Below are 11,635 nucleotides of genomic sequence, written 5' to 3'. Positions count from 1 at the left end.
CTAAGTGGCTTCCTTGATGTCACAGAGATGCTAAATAATAGAGCCAGGACTCCTTTTAGCTCCTAACTTAATTTTCTTTCCATTATGGGAGGAACAATTAAATGTCTTATTTTCTTTGAGAACCAAAATATGCCATTGAATTATTCCCATATATGGCTACAATAGAGATATGTTTAAGTATATCTGCCATGAGTGTTTTTGGTGGAGTTTTAAAAAAAATTTTCCCCATTAAAATATAATTCTCTCAGGCAACTCAGAAAATATGTTTTATAAATATCCATGGTAATTGAGTTCCTACTATGTACAAAGTACTTCATAAAGTCATTTGCATGAGCTATTATTTAATCCTTACTAAAGCACCTTAAAATAGGCATTACTAGGTCCTTTTTAAAAATGAGAAAACTATTAGGAAAGATTGACCTGCAAGAGGGTTTCACAGCTGGCAAGTGATACATTTGATCCCCCATCACATCATGAAATGCCCAAGGTCGCGAGGCCCCTCCACAAGACCACCAGAGTCGAGAGTCAAAGCCAAACGGCAAGGGTCATTTATTGCAGGTTCGAACCTGGACCTCCGCGCACTCCTTGCCCGTGACGCTAAGAGGCCCTGGCGGAGATTAGTACAGCTCTTTTATAGACCGGTACAAATATAGTCGCCGATTGGTTGACTTTTAAACAAAGACACTAGTCGCCGATTGGTTGACTTTTAAACAGAGACACTAGTCGCCGATTGGTTGACTTTTAAACAAAGACGCTAGTCACCGATTGGTTGACTTTTAAACAGAGACGCTAGTCACCGATTGGTTGACTTTTAAACAGAGACGCTAGTCGCCGATTGGTTGACTTTTAAACAGAGACACTAGTCGCCGTCTGATTGGTTGGACGGTTGCGGGGGGGGGGGGTCAGCAGGCGTAATTATAGAAGCGAGAGCGGCTGGTTAAGTTTCGGTCTCCTGAGGTTTTGTTTCTTAATTAGAAATACTTAAGGCGGGGCCATGGTCGCAAAAAGAAATAGTGCAAACAGGAGGACTGATACAACCCTAGCAGTGCTGCGGCCTCCACCAGCCCAACGGCAGGGCGTCGGGAGGCTGTGCACCCAACTTCAGGCGGCGCTCCCAAATGTGGCAAGCCCAGCGCCGCGCCCTGGAATGGTCCTTTTTTCGGCCCTCCCCCTCCGGAAAGAACAGAAAAGAAATTCCAGGAAAAGCACAAATTGAATGCAGGGCGTCAACTCAGTCCTATTCTCACCAAACTAGAACATAGCCCCCTCATTCCCCCCTTTCTCATGAACCAGAGGAGCCAATCTTGGGTCCTCAAGGCTCCGTTTCTTCAATTTCTGAGGCCTCGCAGGGCTGATATTGTGTTCTTAATATCATTAGCTGGACTGTATTTATTCTTTCGCGAACAAAATTCATGACTTTACTGAGTATACAGGGGCCTATAGTGAGGAGGAGAAGGAGGCATAGTAGAGGGCCCAGGATGGGGAGGAGGAAGGGGAGCATCCCATGAAATCCTGACCAAAGGGGATTATCCGCTAATTCTTGCCGGCGGCGAGCTAGGTCTTCCTGGAGCTGGTGGATCTTATTTCTTACAATGCCTGATTTATTTGCATAGAAACAACATTTTTCTTTTAGGGCGAGGCATATCCCACCCTGTTCAGCTGTCAGTAAGTCTAAGCCCCTCCTATTCTGTAGGACCACCTCGGCCAGCGAATCTAATTGGTCCTGTAAGTCCTGAATGGTCCCAGAGAGAGTTTCTACATCTTCTATTAATTGCCTAGACAGCTGACTATAGGAGTGAAGGGAGACCCCAAGACCTGTACTCCCTGTGGCCACAGCTCCTGTAATTCCTAATCCTACCAGGAGGGGTAGGACTGTAATGGCTCGTTTGGTTCTGCCTGCCCAGAGGTCAAAGCTGGGAATGGGCAACGGGGTGTCTCCCGAGATCAGGTCTACATTGGGGAGAAGGGTGGCCAGGGTGCAGACCCCTGTCCAATTCGGGGGTAAATAGGTGTATGCTAGGTTACTTCCACAGACAAAGACAGTGGTATTAGGACTACAGAGGGAGGAGTTCACGGGGATATATTGACTACATCCAGTGGATGAAAGGATTCCCAAGTCAATACTGGCGTTAGAGAGGGAATCGTTCTTGACAAAGCATGAGGTATTAAAGGTGGTTGAAAATTTTGAAAATTGTATGGGGAACGGCTCGGGGAGTGAAGTAGGGTTACATCGTTCGCTGATATTTAAATTGGCGAAGGTGGGGATGGCTATAGGGCGGGGCGGTCCTTGAGGAAGGCAGAGCCAGCAATCCTGTGCTAAGTTGGGGTTGGTGGTATTCAAAAGCGCAAAAGTAGCTTCTAGTATGGACATGGTCTGGGAGTCCAATTCAGAGGGATCGACCTTAGGGAGAATTAGGGGGTGGTAGCTGAGCTGTGGGTACAGATGCCGATAGGCCTCTTCTATTTGTCTTCGGGTTTCTATCTGGCGCACTGCGTCCTGGGGCCCCCCACCGTCTGACATATGTGTGGGGGCCCTGGTATTCCAGCATACCGGGGTCCCGGGGGTGCCAGTGCATCCAGCCTGAAGGTATTTATTATCATCACTAATGGTGGGGCTTTTATTATTCTGTAGTATGGCTGTGAAATAAGTCTTGTTATTGGCCCCTATACATTGCTGGTAAGAGGAATAGCACATGCTATGCATTGATTCCTGGAAGGTAGAACAGGGGCAAGTAGCTCGAGGGGGAAGTGGCTTAGGCTTATGGTAGCATTGCCAGTTTTGAGAGGCCCCGGTAACCCTATATTCCTGAACAAGATACGCAGTTATGCCCCCGCAGTCCTGCATATGAGTATACCCTCGGGGAACAACAGGAGTCTCCATAGTACCTCCCCTGCACTCGCACGGTGCACCATATAGTAGTTGTATTAAAGTATTCTTATTGGGGGGAGGGCCGAATCCTCCTCTCGTGGCCCGAGGGTTGAGGGTTAGGACTATCATTAGGGCTATCAGCAGTACCTTGGTCATCATGGGGGAGGGTACGGCGCAAAGTCAGTTTGAGGGGATTGTTCTTACTCCGGTCAACAGTCCAGGTGACGTCAGCTTTAGTGGACTTGATGAGGTCAGAAAATGGGTCCACCGGCTTGACGTGCGTGTGATGGATCCAGGCAGCTATGCTGTCCACCTTAATGGCTGTCGGTGTTGTCAGGATGATCTGGTAAGGTCCTTTCCACCTGGGTTCTAGGGTCTCTTGTCGATGGCGTTTGACAAGGACCCAGTCACCTGGCCGGAGCTGGTGTGGAGTAGGTGGGGGTCCTGTTGCATATAGCTCTTTTAGTTTGGGCCAGATTGTCTCGTGTATCCGCTGTAAGGCTTGGAGGGAAGACAGGAGATTATTTTCTGGGTCCAATTGGATAAGGTTAGTCTTTAGATTAGGGATGATAGGAGGAGGCCTACCATGCATTATTTCATAGGGAGTAAATCCTAGCTTATAGGGGGAATTTCGCACCCTAAACAGAGCGTAGGGGAGTAGGACTACCCAGTTAGCGCCAGTCTCCATGGTCAATTTAGTCAAGGTCTCTTTTAGAGTTCTATTCATCCTTTCTACCTGTCCTGAACTCTGGGGGCGGTATGCACAATGTAATTTCCAATTAGCCCCAAGTATGGAAGCCAGATCCTGACTTACCTTAGAAACGAAGGCTGGCCCGTTGTCGGACCCTATCATAACTGGAAAGCCATACCTGGGCAGGATCTCTTCTAGTAGCTTCTTAGCTACTATTCGTGCAGTCTCATTCTTGGTTGGGAATGCCTCAGTCCAACCTGAAAAGGTATCTATAAACACCAGTAAATATTTATACCCATATTTGCCAGGCTTTACCTCCGTGAAGTCCACTTCCCAGTAGGCTCCAGGCTGGTTTCCTCTCTCCCGGATGCCAGTGGTTGGCGGGTGGGTGCTGGCATTATGGAGTTGGCAGACTGCACAGTCAGCAACCAGTCGTTCAGTCTTCTCGGAGACATTTTTAATTTTAAGTCCAGTCTGCCTGATGAGATCCTGTAGCCGTCGGGCGCCCAAGTGGGTGCTACGGTGGATCCGTTCAAGGACCAGGGTTCCTAGTCTCTCAGGAAGGAGGATATTGTTTTTAGCGTCCCGCCACCATCCGTCTCTAACCTGGGTTAGAGGAAGCTTGCTCATCCATCTGATGTCATCCTCCGAGTAGTCGGGTTGGGGCGGTAGTTCCCGGGGGCCTGGATCCGGCAGTTGCAGGGGAAGTAATGGTATTGGAGTGTGTGCCGCCTTTCGAGCCGTCTGGTCTGCCAAATTGTTGCCTCGGGTGACTGGATTCGTGGGTTTTTGATGCCCCGGGCAGTGTACAATGGCTAGCTTTTTGGGTTCCCATATGGCCGCTAGCAAGGCCAGGATTTCCTCTTTGTTCTTGATGTCTTTGCCCTCTGCTGTGAGTAGTCCCCGCTCTCGGTATATTGCCCCATGTATATGTGCGGTAGCGAAAGCATACCGGCTGTCTGTGTATATGGTAGCTTTTTGGCCTTTGCTCATCTTGAGAGCTTGGGTCAGGGCAATTAATTCAGCTTTTTGGGCTGAGGTCCCTGGGGGGAGAGTCTCTGCCCATATCACCTCAGTTTCTGATGTTACTGCTGCCCCCGCATACCTCTGACCTTGCTGGACAAAGCTGCTGCCGTCAGTGAACCATGTGACTTGTGCATCCGGTAGGGGCTGGTCACGTAGGTCTTCCCGAACCCCATGGATCTGGGCCAGTACCTCTGCACAGTCATGGAGTGGGGAGTCCAAATCTGGGTCAGGTAATAGGGAGGCAGGGTTTAATGCCCGCGGCGGAGTGTAGCTGATTCTGAGGGGATTTAACAGTAGACCCTGGTAGTGGACCAATCGAGCATTGCTCATCCATCGGTCGGGAGGCTGTTTGAGAACCCCGTCGATGGCGTGGGGGGTGGTGACATGTAACTCCTGCCCCATAGTTAGTTTGTCAGCATCCTTTACCATTAGGGCCGTGGCGGCGATCATCCGGAGGCAAGGAGGCCAGCCGGCAGCCACTGGGTCCAATTTTTTTGATAGGTAAGCAACAGGCCGGGGCCAAGGACCGAGGGGCTGGGTCAACACGGCCTTAGCTATGCCTTTGCTTTCATCTACAAAGAGGTGGAAGGGCTTGGAGACATCAGGGAGACCCAGGGCGGGTGCGGACAGCAAGGCAGTTTTGATCTGCTGAAATGACTGCTCAGCCTCTTCTGTCCATTCAAAGGGCGTCTGCTCTTTGGTGGCTAGGTATAGCGGTTTGGCCATTTCAGCAAATTTGGGTATCCATAAACGGCAGAACCCAGCCGACCCCAAAAATTCCCTCACCTGTCGAGGCGTGGTGGGTCTGGGGATGCGGAGGACGGTTTCCTTCCGTGCATCTGTGAGCCATCGTTGCCCCCCTTTCAATAGGTATCCCAGGTAAGTTACCTCAGGCCTGCAGATCTGTGCTTTCTTGGCAGAGGCTCGGTATCCCAGGGTGCCAAGAGTCCGTAGGAGGTTTCTGGTTCCCTGCAGGCAGGCTTCAGCGGTCTCAGCAGCTATTAAGAGATCATCAACATACTGCAGAAGGGTTACATTGGGGTTTTGTCTCCGGTACTCACTGAGATCCTCGTGTAGGGCCTCATCAAACAAGGTAGGCGAGTTTTTGAATCCTTGGGGAAGTCTGGTCCAGGTGAGTTGTCCGTTTATACCTCTCTCGGGATCTGACCATTCGAAGGCAAAGAGTTCTTGACTTTTGGGCGCCAAGGGTAAACTAAAAAAGGCATCTTTGAGGTCCAGCACAGTATACCATTGTTTTTCTGGACAAAGGGCGCTCAAAAGAGTATATGGATTGGGCACAGTAGGATGGATGTCTATGACCCGTCTGTTAACTTCCCTCAGGTCCTGCACTGGGCGGTAGTCTTTACTGTTAGGTTTGCGGACTGGCAGCAGGGGTGTATTCCAGGCCGACTGGCAGGGACGCAGTATCCCCAGGTCAAGAAGCCGGCGAATATGAGGAGTGATACCAGTCTTGGCCTCTAGGGGCATGGGATACTGTCGGACACGTGCAGGATCTGCCCCCGGTTTGATCTCTATGAATAGGGCTGGGCGGTGTTTGGCTAGTCCCATCCCCCCTGTTTCTGCCCATGCTTCGGGGAACTGCTGAAGCCATAACTCTATATCTTGATTTTGGGAGGGTGGTTCCTGGTGAAGTCGGTACTCATCTTCCAAGTTCAGGGTGAGCACAGATATGGGTTGGTCGTGAGGGTCTGTTACGATTGGCCCCTCTGGCCGAAAATGAATTTGTGCTCCCATTTTAGTGAGTAAGTCTCTCCCCAGTAAGGGGCAAGGGCTATCGGGAATGACCAGAAAGGTATGGGTTACCCTTCCCGTGCCCAAGTCCACAGTTCTCTGAGTGGTCCAAAGGTAACGTTTAACTCCCGTAGCTCCCTGGACCCAGGAGGATTTGTTAGAAATTTTCCCGTGGGGCTTAACCAAGACCGAATGCTGTGCCCCTGTATCCACCAGGAATTGGACTGGTTTCCCCTCCACTCGTAGGGTTACCCTGGGTTCGGGGAGGGGGTCCGAACCCCGTCCCCCCTACTTTGTATCATGTGTAAACAGGACTGGGGTGGCGTTCGGTTGCCATTGCCCCTGGTTGGGGCGAGGCTGCCTTTTCTTGGGGCATTCCCGAGCCCAGTGGCCCTTTTCCTTGCAATAGGCACATTGATCTCTATCCAATGGTCGCCTGGAAGGTCGAGTGGCTGGGGGGCCCTCTTGGTCTTTCTGAACAATGGCGGCCAAGACTTTAGTCATTTTCTCAGTGGCTTTAAGTTGTTTATCCTCTGGGGCGTCCCGGTTATTAAAGACGCGCTGGGCGATACGGAGTAAGTCCTGTATCTGTTTGCCCTCCAGATCTTCTAACTTCTGGAGTTTCTTTTTAATATCAGGGGCTGCCTGGTTAACGAAGGACATTACAATGGCGGCCTGATTTTCGGGGGCCTCTGGATCCATAGGGGTATACTGCCTAAAGGCTTCCATTAATCTTTCTAAATAAGAGGAGGGAGTTTCTGTTTTACCTTGCATGATTGAATATACCTTGGCCAAATTAGTGGGCTTGCGCGCGGCAGCCCGGAGACCCGCCATTAGAGTCTGGCGATAAATGAGCAGTCGTCCCCTACCTTCTCCGGTGTTATAGTCCCAATCATCCTGCGGGGGGCGAGTTAAGGGAAAGGCTGCATTGATGAGGTCAGGGTTAGCGGTGGGTTGACCATCATCTCCAGGAACCAGTTTTCTCGCCTCCAGCTGGATTCGCTCCCGTTCTTCGGTAGTGAATAGGATCCGGAGGAGCTGTTGGCAGTCATCCCAGGTGGGCTGATGAGTGAACATAACGCTATCTAGAAGAGCTATCAAGTCTTTAGGATTATCAGAAAAACGGGCATTCTGGGTTTTCCAATTATATAGGTCACTGGTAGAAAATGGCCAATACTGGAGTCGGGGGTTCCCTGTCTCATCGGGAGGGCCTATTTCTCGCAGGGGTAGGGCTCTGGTAGAATCAGGATGGCGGAACCCTGGGTCGCGCTGAGTGCGTCCGCGAGTGCGCCCAGCCGGCCCCTGGGAATTATTTTCATTGGGCAGGGGGACCGGTAGTGCCTCTGCCTCTCGGTCCTCCGGTTCTGGCCTGGGTGGCCCTCCGGGAGGGGCTGCAGGAGGTTCTACCAAGGGGAGAGGAGCAGAGCCAGGAGCAGGAAGGGGGACTGGTTGTGGGGCCACAGGGGGAGATTGATATGGGGGGGGGTCTAGGAGAAGGAGGTCTTGGCTGTCAGAGAGTATGGGTGCAGTTCGGGTCTGAGGCTTGGGAGGTTTAGTTGGTCGGGCCGCAAGGATCTTATATGACCCTGATGACAAAAAGGGGGTCATCCAGGGAGGAGGGTTTTCTACCAGGTCCTGCCATACCAGGATGTAGGGGATCTGGTCCGGATGGCCTTCTTTTCCTGGCAAGAAAACTCTAGATTTAACTTTTAGGATTATAGGAAGACAAAAGGTACCCTCGGTGGGCCAGCCAACCCCGAAAGTTGGCCATTCAGAGCGGCAGAAGGTAATTAGTTTTCTTCTCCAGATATCCAGACTGAAGTTGTGTCCTCGGGACTTTACATCCCCGAAATTAGCGAGAAGGAGGGAGAGGGGGGTACTCTGTGCTTGGCCCATGTCTAGGTCCTGTAAGAGATTGATTAGAAAAGGTTACTCTGAAAACAAAAGTGATTAAGAGCAGTCCCAATAGCGGAGTCTGTAAAAGGAGGAAGGGGAGGTTATCGCGTGCGCGCTTCAGATGGGCTGCCAGCCCCAGATGGGTCGTGGTGGACGTCTCCAACCACACCCGACTAGGTGTCCTATAGCGCGTCCGCCAGGACTGTCCTAGTCCCCAAAACAGAAGGTACCCTGAGCCGGCTTACTTACCGATCGGTTGTCAGCGATGACCCGTTGACCTGATGTCTGGTGGGCTTGGGGGCATCCCGGACGAGCCCCCAAATGAAATGCCCAAGGTCGCGAGGCCCCTCCACAAGACCACCAGAGTCGAGAGTCAAAGCCAAACGGCAAGGGTCATTTATTGCAGGTTCGAACCTGGACCTCCGCGCACTCCTTGCCCGTGACGCTAAGAGGCCCTGGCGGAGATTAGTACAGCTCTTTTATAGACCGGTACAAATATAGTCGCCGATTGGTTGACTTTTAAACAAAGACACTAGTCGCCGATTGGTTGACTTTTAAACAGAGACACTAGTCGCCGATTGGTTGACTTTTAAACAAAGACGCTAGTCACCGATTGGTTGACTTTTAAACAGAGACGCTAGTCACCGATTGGTTGACTTTTAAACAGAGACGCTAGTCGCCGATTGGTTGACTTTTAAACAGAGACACTAGTCGCCGTCTGATTGGTTGGACGGTTGCGGGGGGGGGGTCAGCAGGCGTAATTATAGAAGCGAGAGCGGCTGGTTAAGTTTCGGTCTCCTGAGGTTTTGTTTCTTAATTAGAAATACTTAAGGCGGGGCCATGGTCGCAAAAAGAAATAGTGCAAACAGGAGGACTGATACAACCCTAGCAGTGCTGCGGCCTCCACCAGCCCAACGGCAGGGCGTCGGGAGGCTGTGCGCCCAACTTCAGGCGGCGCTCCCAAATGTGGCAAGCCCAGCGCCGCGCCCTGGAATGGTCCTTTTTTCGGCCCTCCCCCTCCGGAAAGAACAGAAAAGAAATTCCAGGAAAAGCACAAATTGAATGCAGGGCGTCAACTCAGTCCTATTCTCACCAAACTAGAACATAGCCCCCTCAATCATGCCTCTTCATTTAGTATTGTGGAGTCAATAATTAATTAATTTGGCCAATATTTATTAAATATGTATATCTTATAATAGATTGAGAGCTCAAAAATGTCATTGATCACCTGAATCAATTCATAGAAGTTTGAAATTATTGTCTTCATATTTAGCTTAGAATTTGTATCTTGTTGGATGTCCTTACTATTGTTCACAAAATGGTTGTTCAGTGTACAGCAAGTATTGAGTTAACACATAGTGTCTTTCTGTGTTAAAACTTGGAGGGTCTAGATCTGAGGATGAGAAAGATGCCAGTGGTAAAATCCACTGTGGTTCCATTTGCATTGTCATCCTGCTTTGTGCCTAGCACTGAAAGCCCATGATGAGGTTTGAAGGATGGGAACTGGAGAGGAAAGTGGTGTGACAACTACCTTCTCCTTTGTGGCATAAAGAACTCACATATCAAAAGGATTTCAGTGGTCTTGGGGGAGAAATAATCTCTCCAAGCCTCAGTCTCCTGACCTGTAAAAAGAGAAAATCACTATTAGCTCTGTATTCCTCTTGAATTGCTATGAGGAGCAAATGGAATAATGTCTATAAAAGCATTTGAAAACTGATGGGCATGACAAAGAGAAAACATTACACACTGTTATAAGGTATTCATATATTTTCATTTTTATTAAGCATTTTCATTGACTTGACTCTGAATCACCTCCTTAACTGGCTTTGCCACTTGCAAGTGTTGGTCTCACCAGGTCTTTGTCACTAAAATGAAGGATGTGGCTATAAACAAAGCAGTGGGAAAGACAGGAATCTGAAGCCAATCCAACCACGTCCACATTTTAATAGGTATGTGACCTTAGGCAAGTTACTTAGGTATTGTTTTTCCCCTTTCTGTAAATTGGGAAAATAACACCTGTTTTTTTTCAAAAGCATGTTGTATATTTAAAGCACCTAAGCAAGTTTAGGACTCTTAGGACATTAACCAATTGTTAGTTCCTGTCCCATAGCTATCCAATAAATCAATTAAATTTTTAAACCTTTTGCGACTTCTTAGTTCTCCCTTCCTACATACAGGGTAAGATGCCCTTTTAAAACAGTCTAAGTTTGTTTTCCGGTTACTATACATAACTAATAGGACAAAAACTTTGCATGCTATTTCCAACTCAACTTTTTATACCCAAAGAGGTCATGGGTGATTCTAAGACAGACAAATCCTCATCTCTATTTCTAAACGAAGAGGCAGGTTATATGTTAATTTATGCTTTTACCAGGGATTAAAAGGAAATGATCCATGCAAGCGACAAAGGTCAGGATATACTAACTACAACCAAAATTAATTAAACTGTAATCAATATTGTTATAGTTTTCAGTTACATTAATCATGTATGTGAATGATTTGAATCCATGGAAAAGTTTTGAAATTTATTTCTGATTTATTCCTCCCACCTCAACCCCCTTCCCTTGAATTGATATTAATAATGTTTTAGATGAAGTTTAGCCTTTACACTAGCAAATAAAGCAAAAATTTTTGAAAATTGCAGCAGCCCTTTAAAATAATAATATCGATGCTTCCCAATCAATGTTCCTAATAATGCCTGCAGGAAAGCAGTATAGCTCTCTACGGGGAAAAAATCAATATGTCCTAAGTAATTCACTGCAGTAGGAAAGACAATTTCAGGAAACTGCATATTTTATTGTTTTTGTTTGGTTTGTTTGTTGGTTGGTTAGTTGGTTTCCTATCATTAGTTGAATGATTTTTATAGCTGGATGTAATCATTCTACCCAAGTGGCCCTTGTGAATTTACTGTTATTCCATTACCTCCCACCAGGCGGAGACATAGCTCCAGAAATGAGCAAGTTGGCCCAAGAAGCCATCTTAATGTGTAATTTTCTTAGTGTCTTCCCACACAAGTAGTTCTTTTATTCAGTCATGGATATTTAAGTCTCCTCAGGTAGAGCATTGAAAACATACATTCTTTGAATGACAAATACTGGCAATACATGTGTCTTGAAGAGGCTCAGGCCATGCGGTGCCTCAATACAAGACCTAACTTTTCTGTAGCTCAGTATTCATTTTTATCATCCTTGTCAGCCAAGGCTCAAAATATTGCTTCTTATAGAATGGCTGGGTCTCCTTAGAGAAAATACAATATGTAAGTATACACTTGCCCTTTATCCTCTTTTCCACCTATCTAAATCCTACCTTTTATTTAGGGTCATAACGAATCTTACTTCCAATAAAATCTTCCCTGATTACATTCACCACATTTTTCTCTCCCTACTTTGGCATTTTATGAA

General features: G+C 48.1%; 2 protein-coding genes across 2 annotated transcripts; both read right to left on the bottom strand.

Moving 5' to 3' along the window:
• Positions 1 to 525: 525 nt before the first annotated feature.
• Positions 526 to 9,344, bottom strand: LOC117313280 (syncytin-1-like). The gene is made up of 2 exons (XM_033861628.2): positions 8,484 to 9,344; positions 526 to 3,370 (listed from the first exon to the last, which is right to left on the bottom strand). The coding sequence occupies exon 2, from the start codon at positions 3,026 to 3,028 to the stop codon at positions 1,313 to 1,315; it is 1,716 nt and encodes a 571-aa protein (XP_033717519.2). The 5' UTR covers positions 3,029 to 3,370; positions 8,484 to 9,344; the 3' UTR covers positions 526 to 1,312.
• LOC117313387 (uncharacterized) lies at positions 5,941 to 8,490 on the bottom strand. Its single transcript, XM_073808236.1, has one exon. The coding sequence runs from the start codon at positions 8,232 to 8,234 to the stop codon at positions 6,627 to 6,629; it is 1,608 nt and encodes a 535-aa protein (XP_073664337.1). The 5' UTR covers positions 8,235 to 8,490; the 3' UTR covers positions 5,941 to 6,626.
• Positions 9,345 to 11,635: the final 2,291 nt, after the last annotated feature.

Source organism: Tursiops truncatus, chromosome 8 (genome assembly GCF_011762595.2).
Source record: "Tursiops truncatus isolate mTurTru1 chromosome 8, mTurTru1.mat.Y, whole genome shotgun sequence".
Classification (NCBI taxonomy): domain Eukaryota; kingdom Metazoa; phylum Chordata; class Mammalia; order Artiodactyla; family Delphinidae; genus Tursiops; species Tursiops truncatus.
This window is presented reverse-complemented; position numbering and strand designations above follow the sequence as displayed.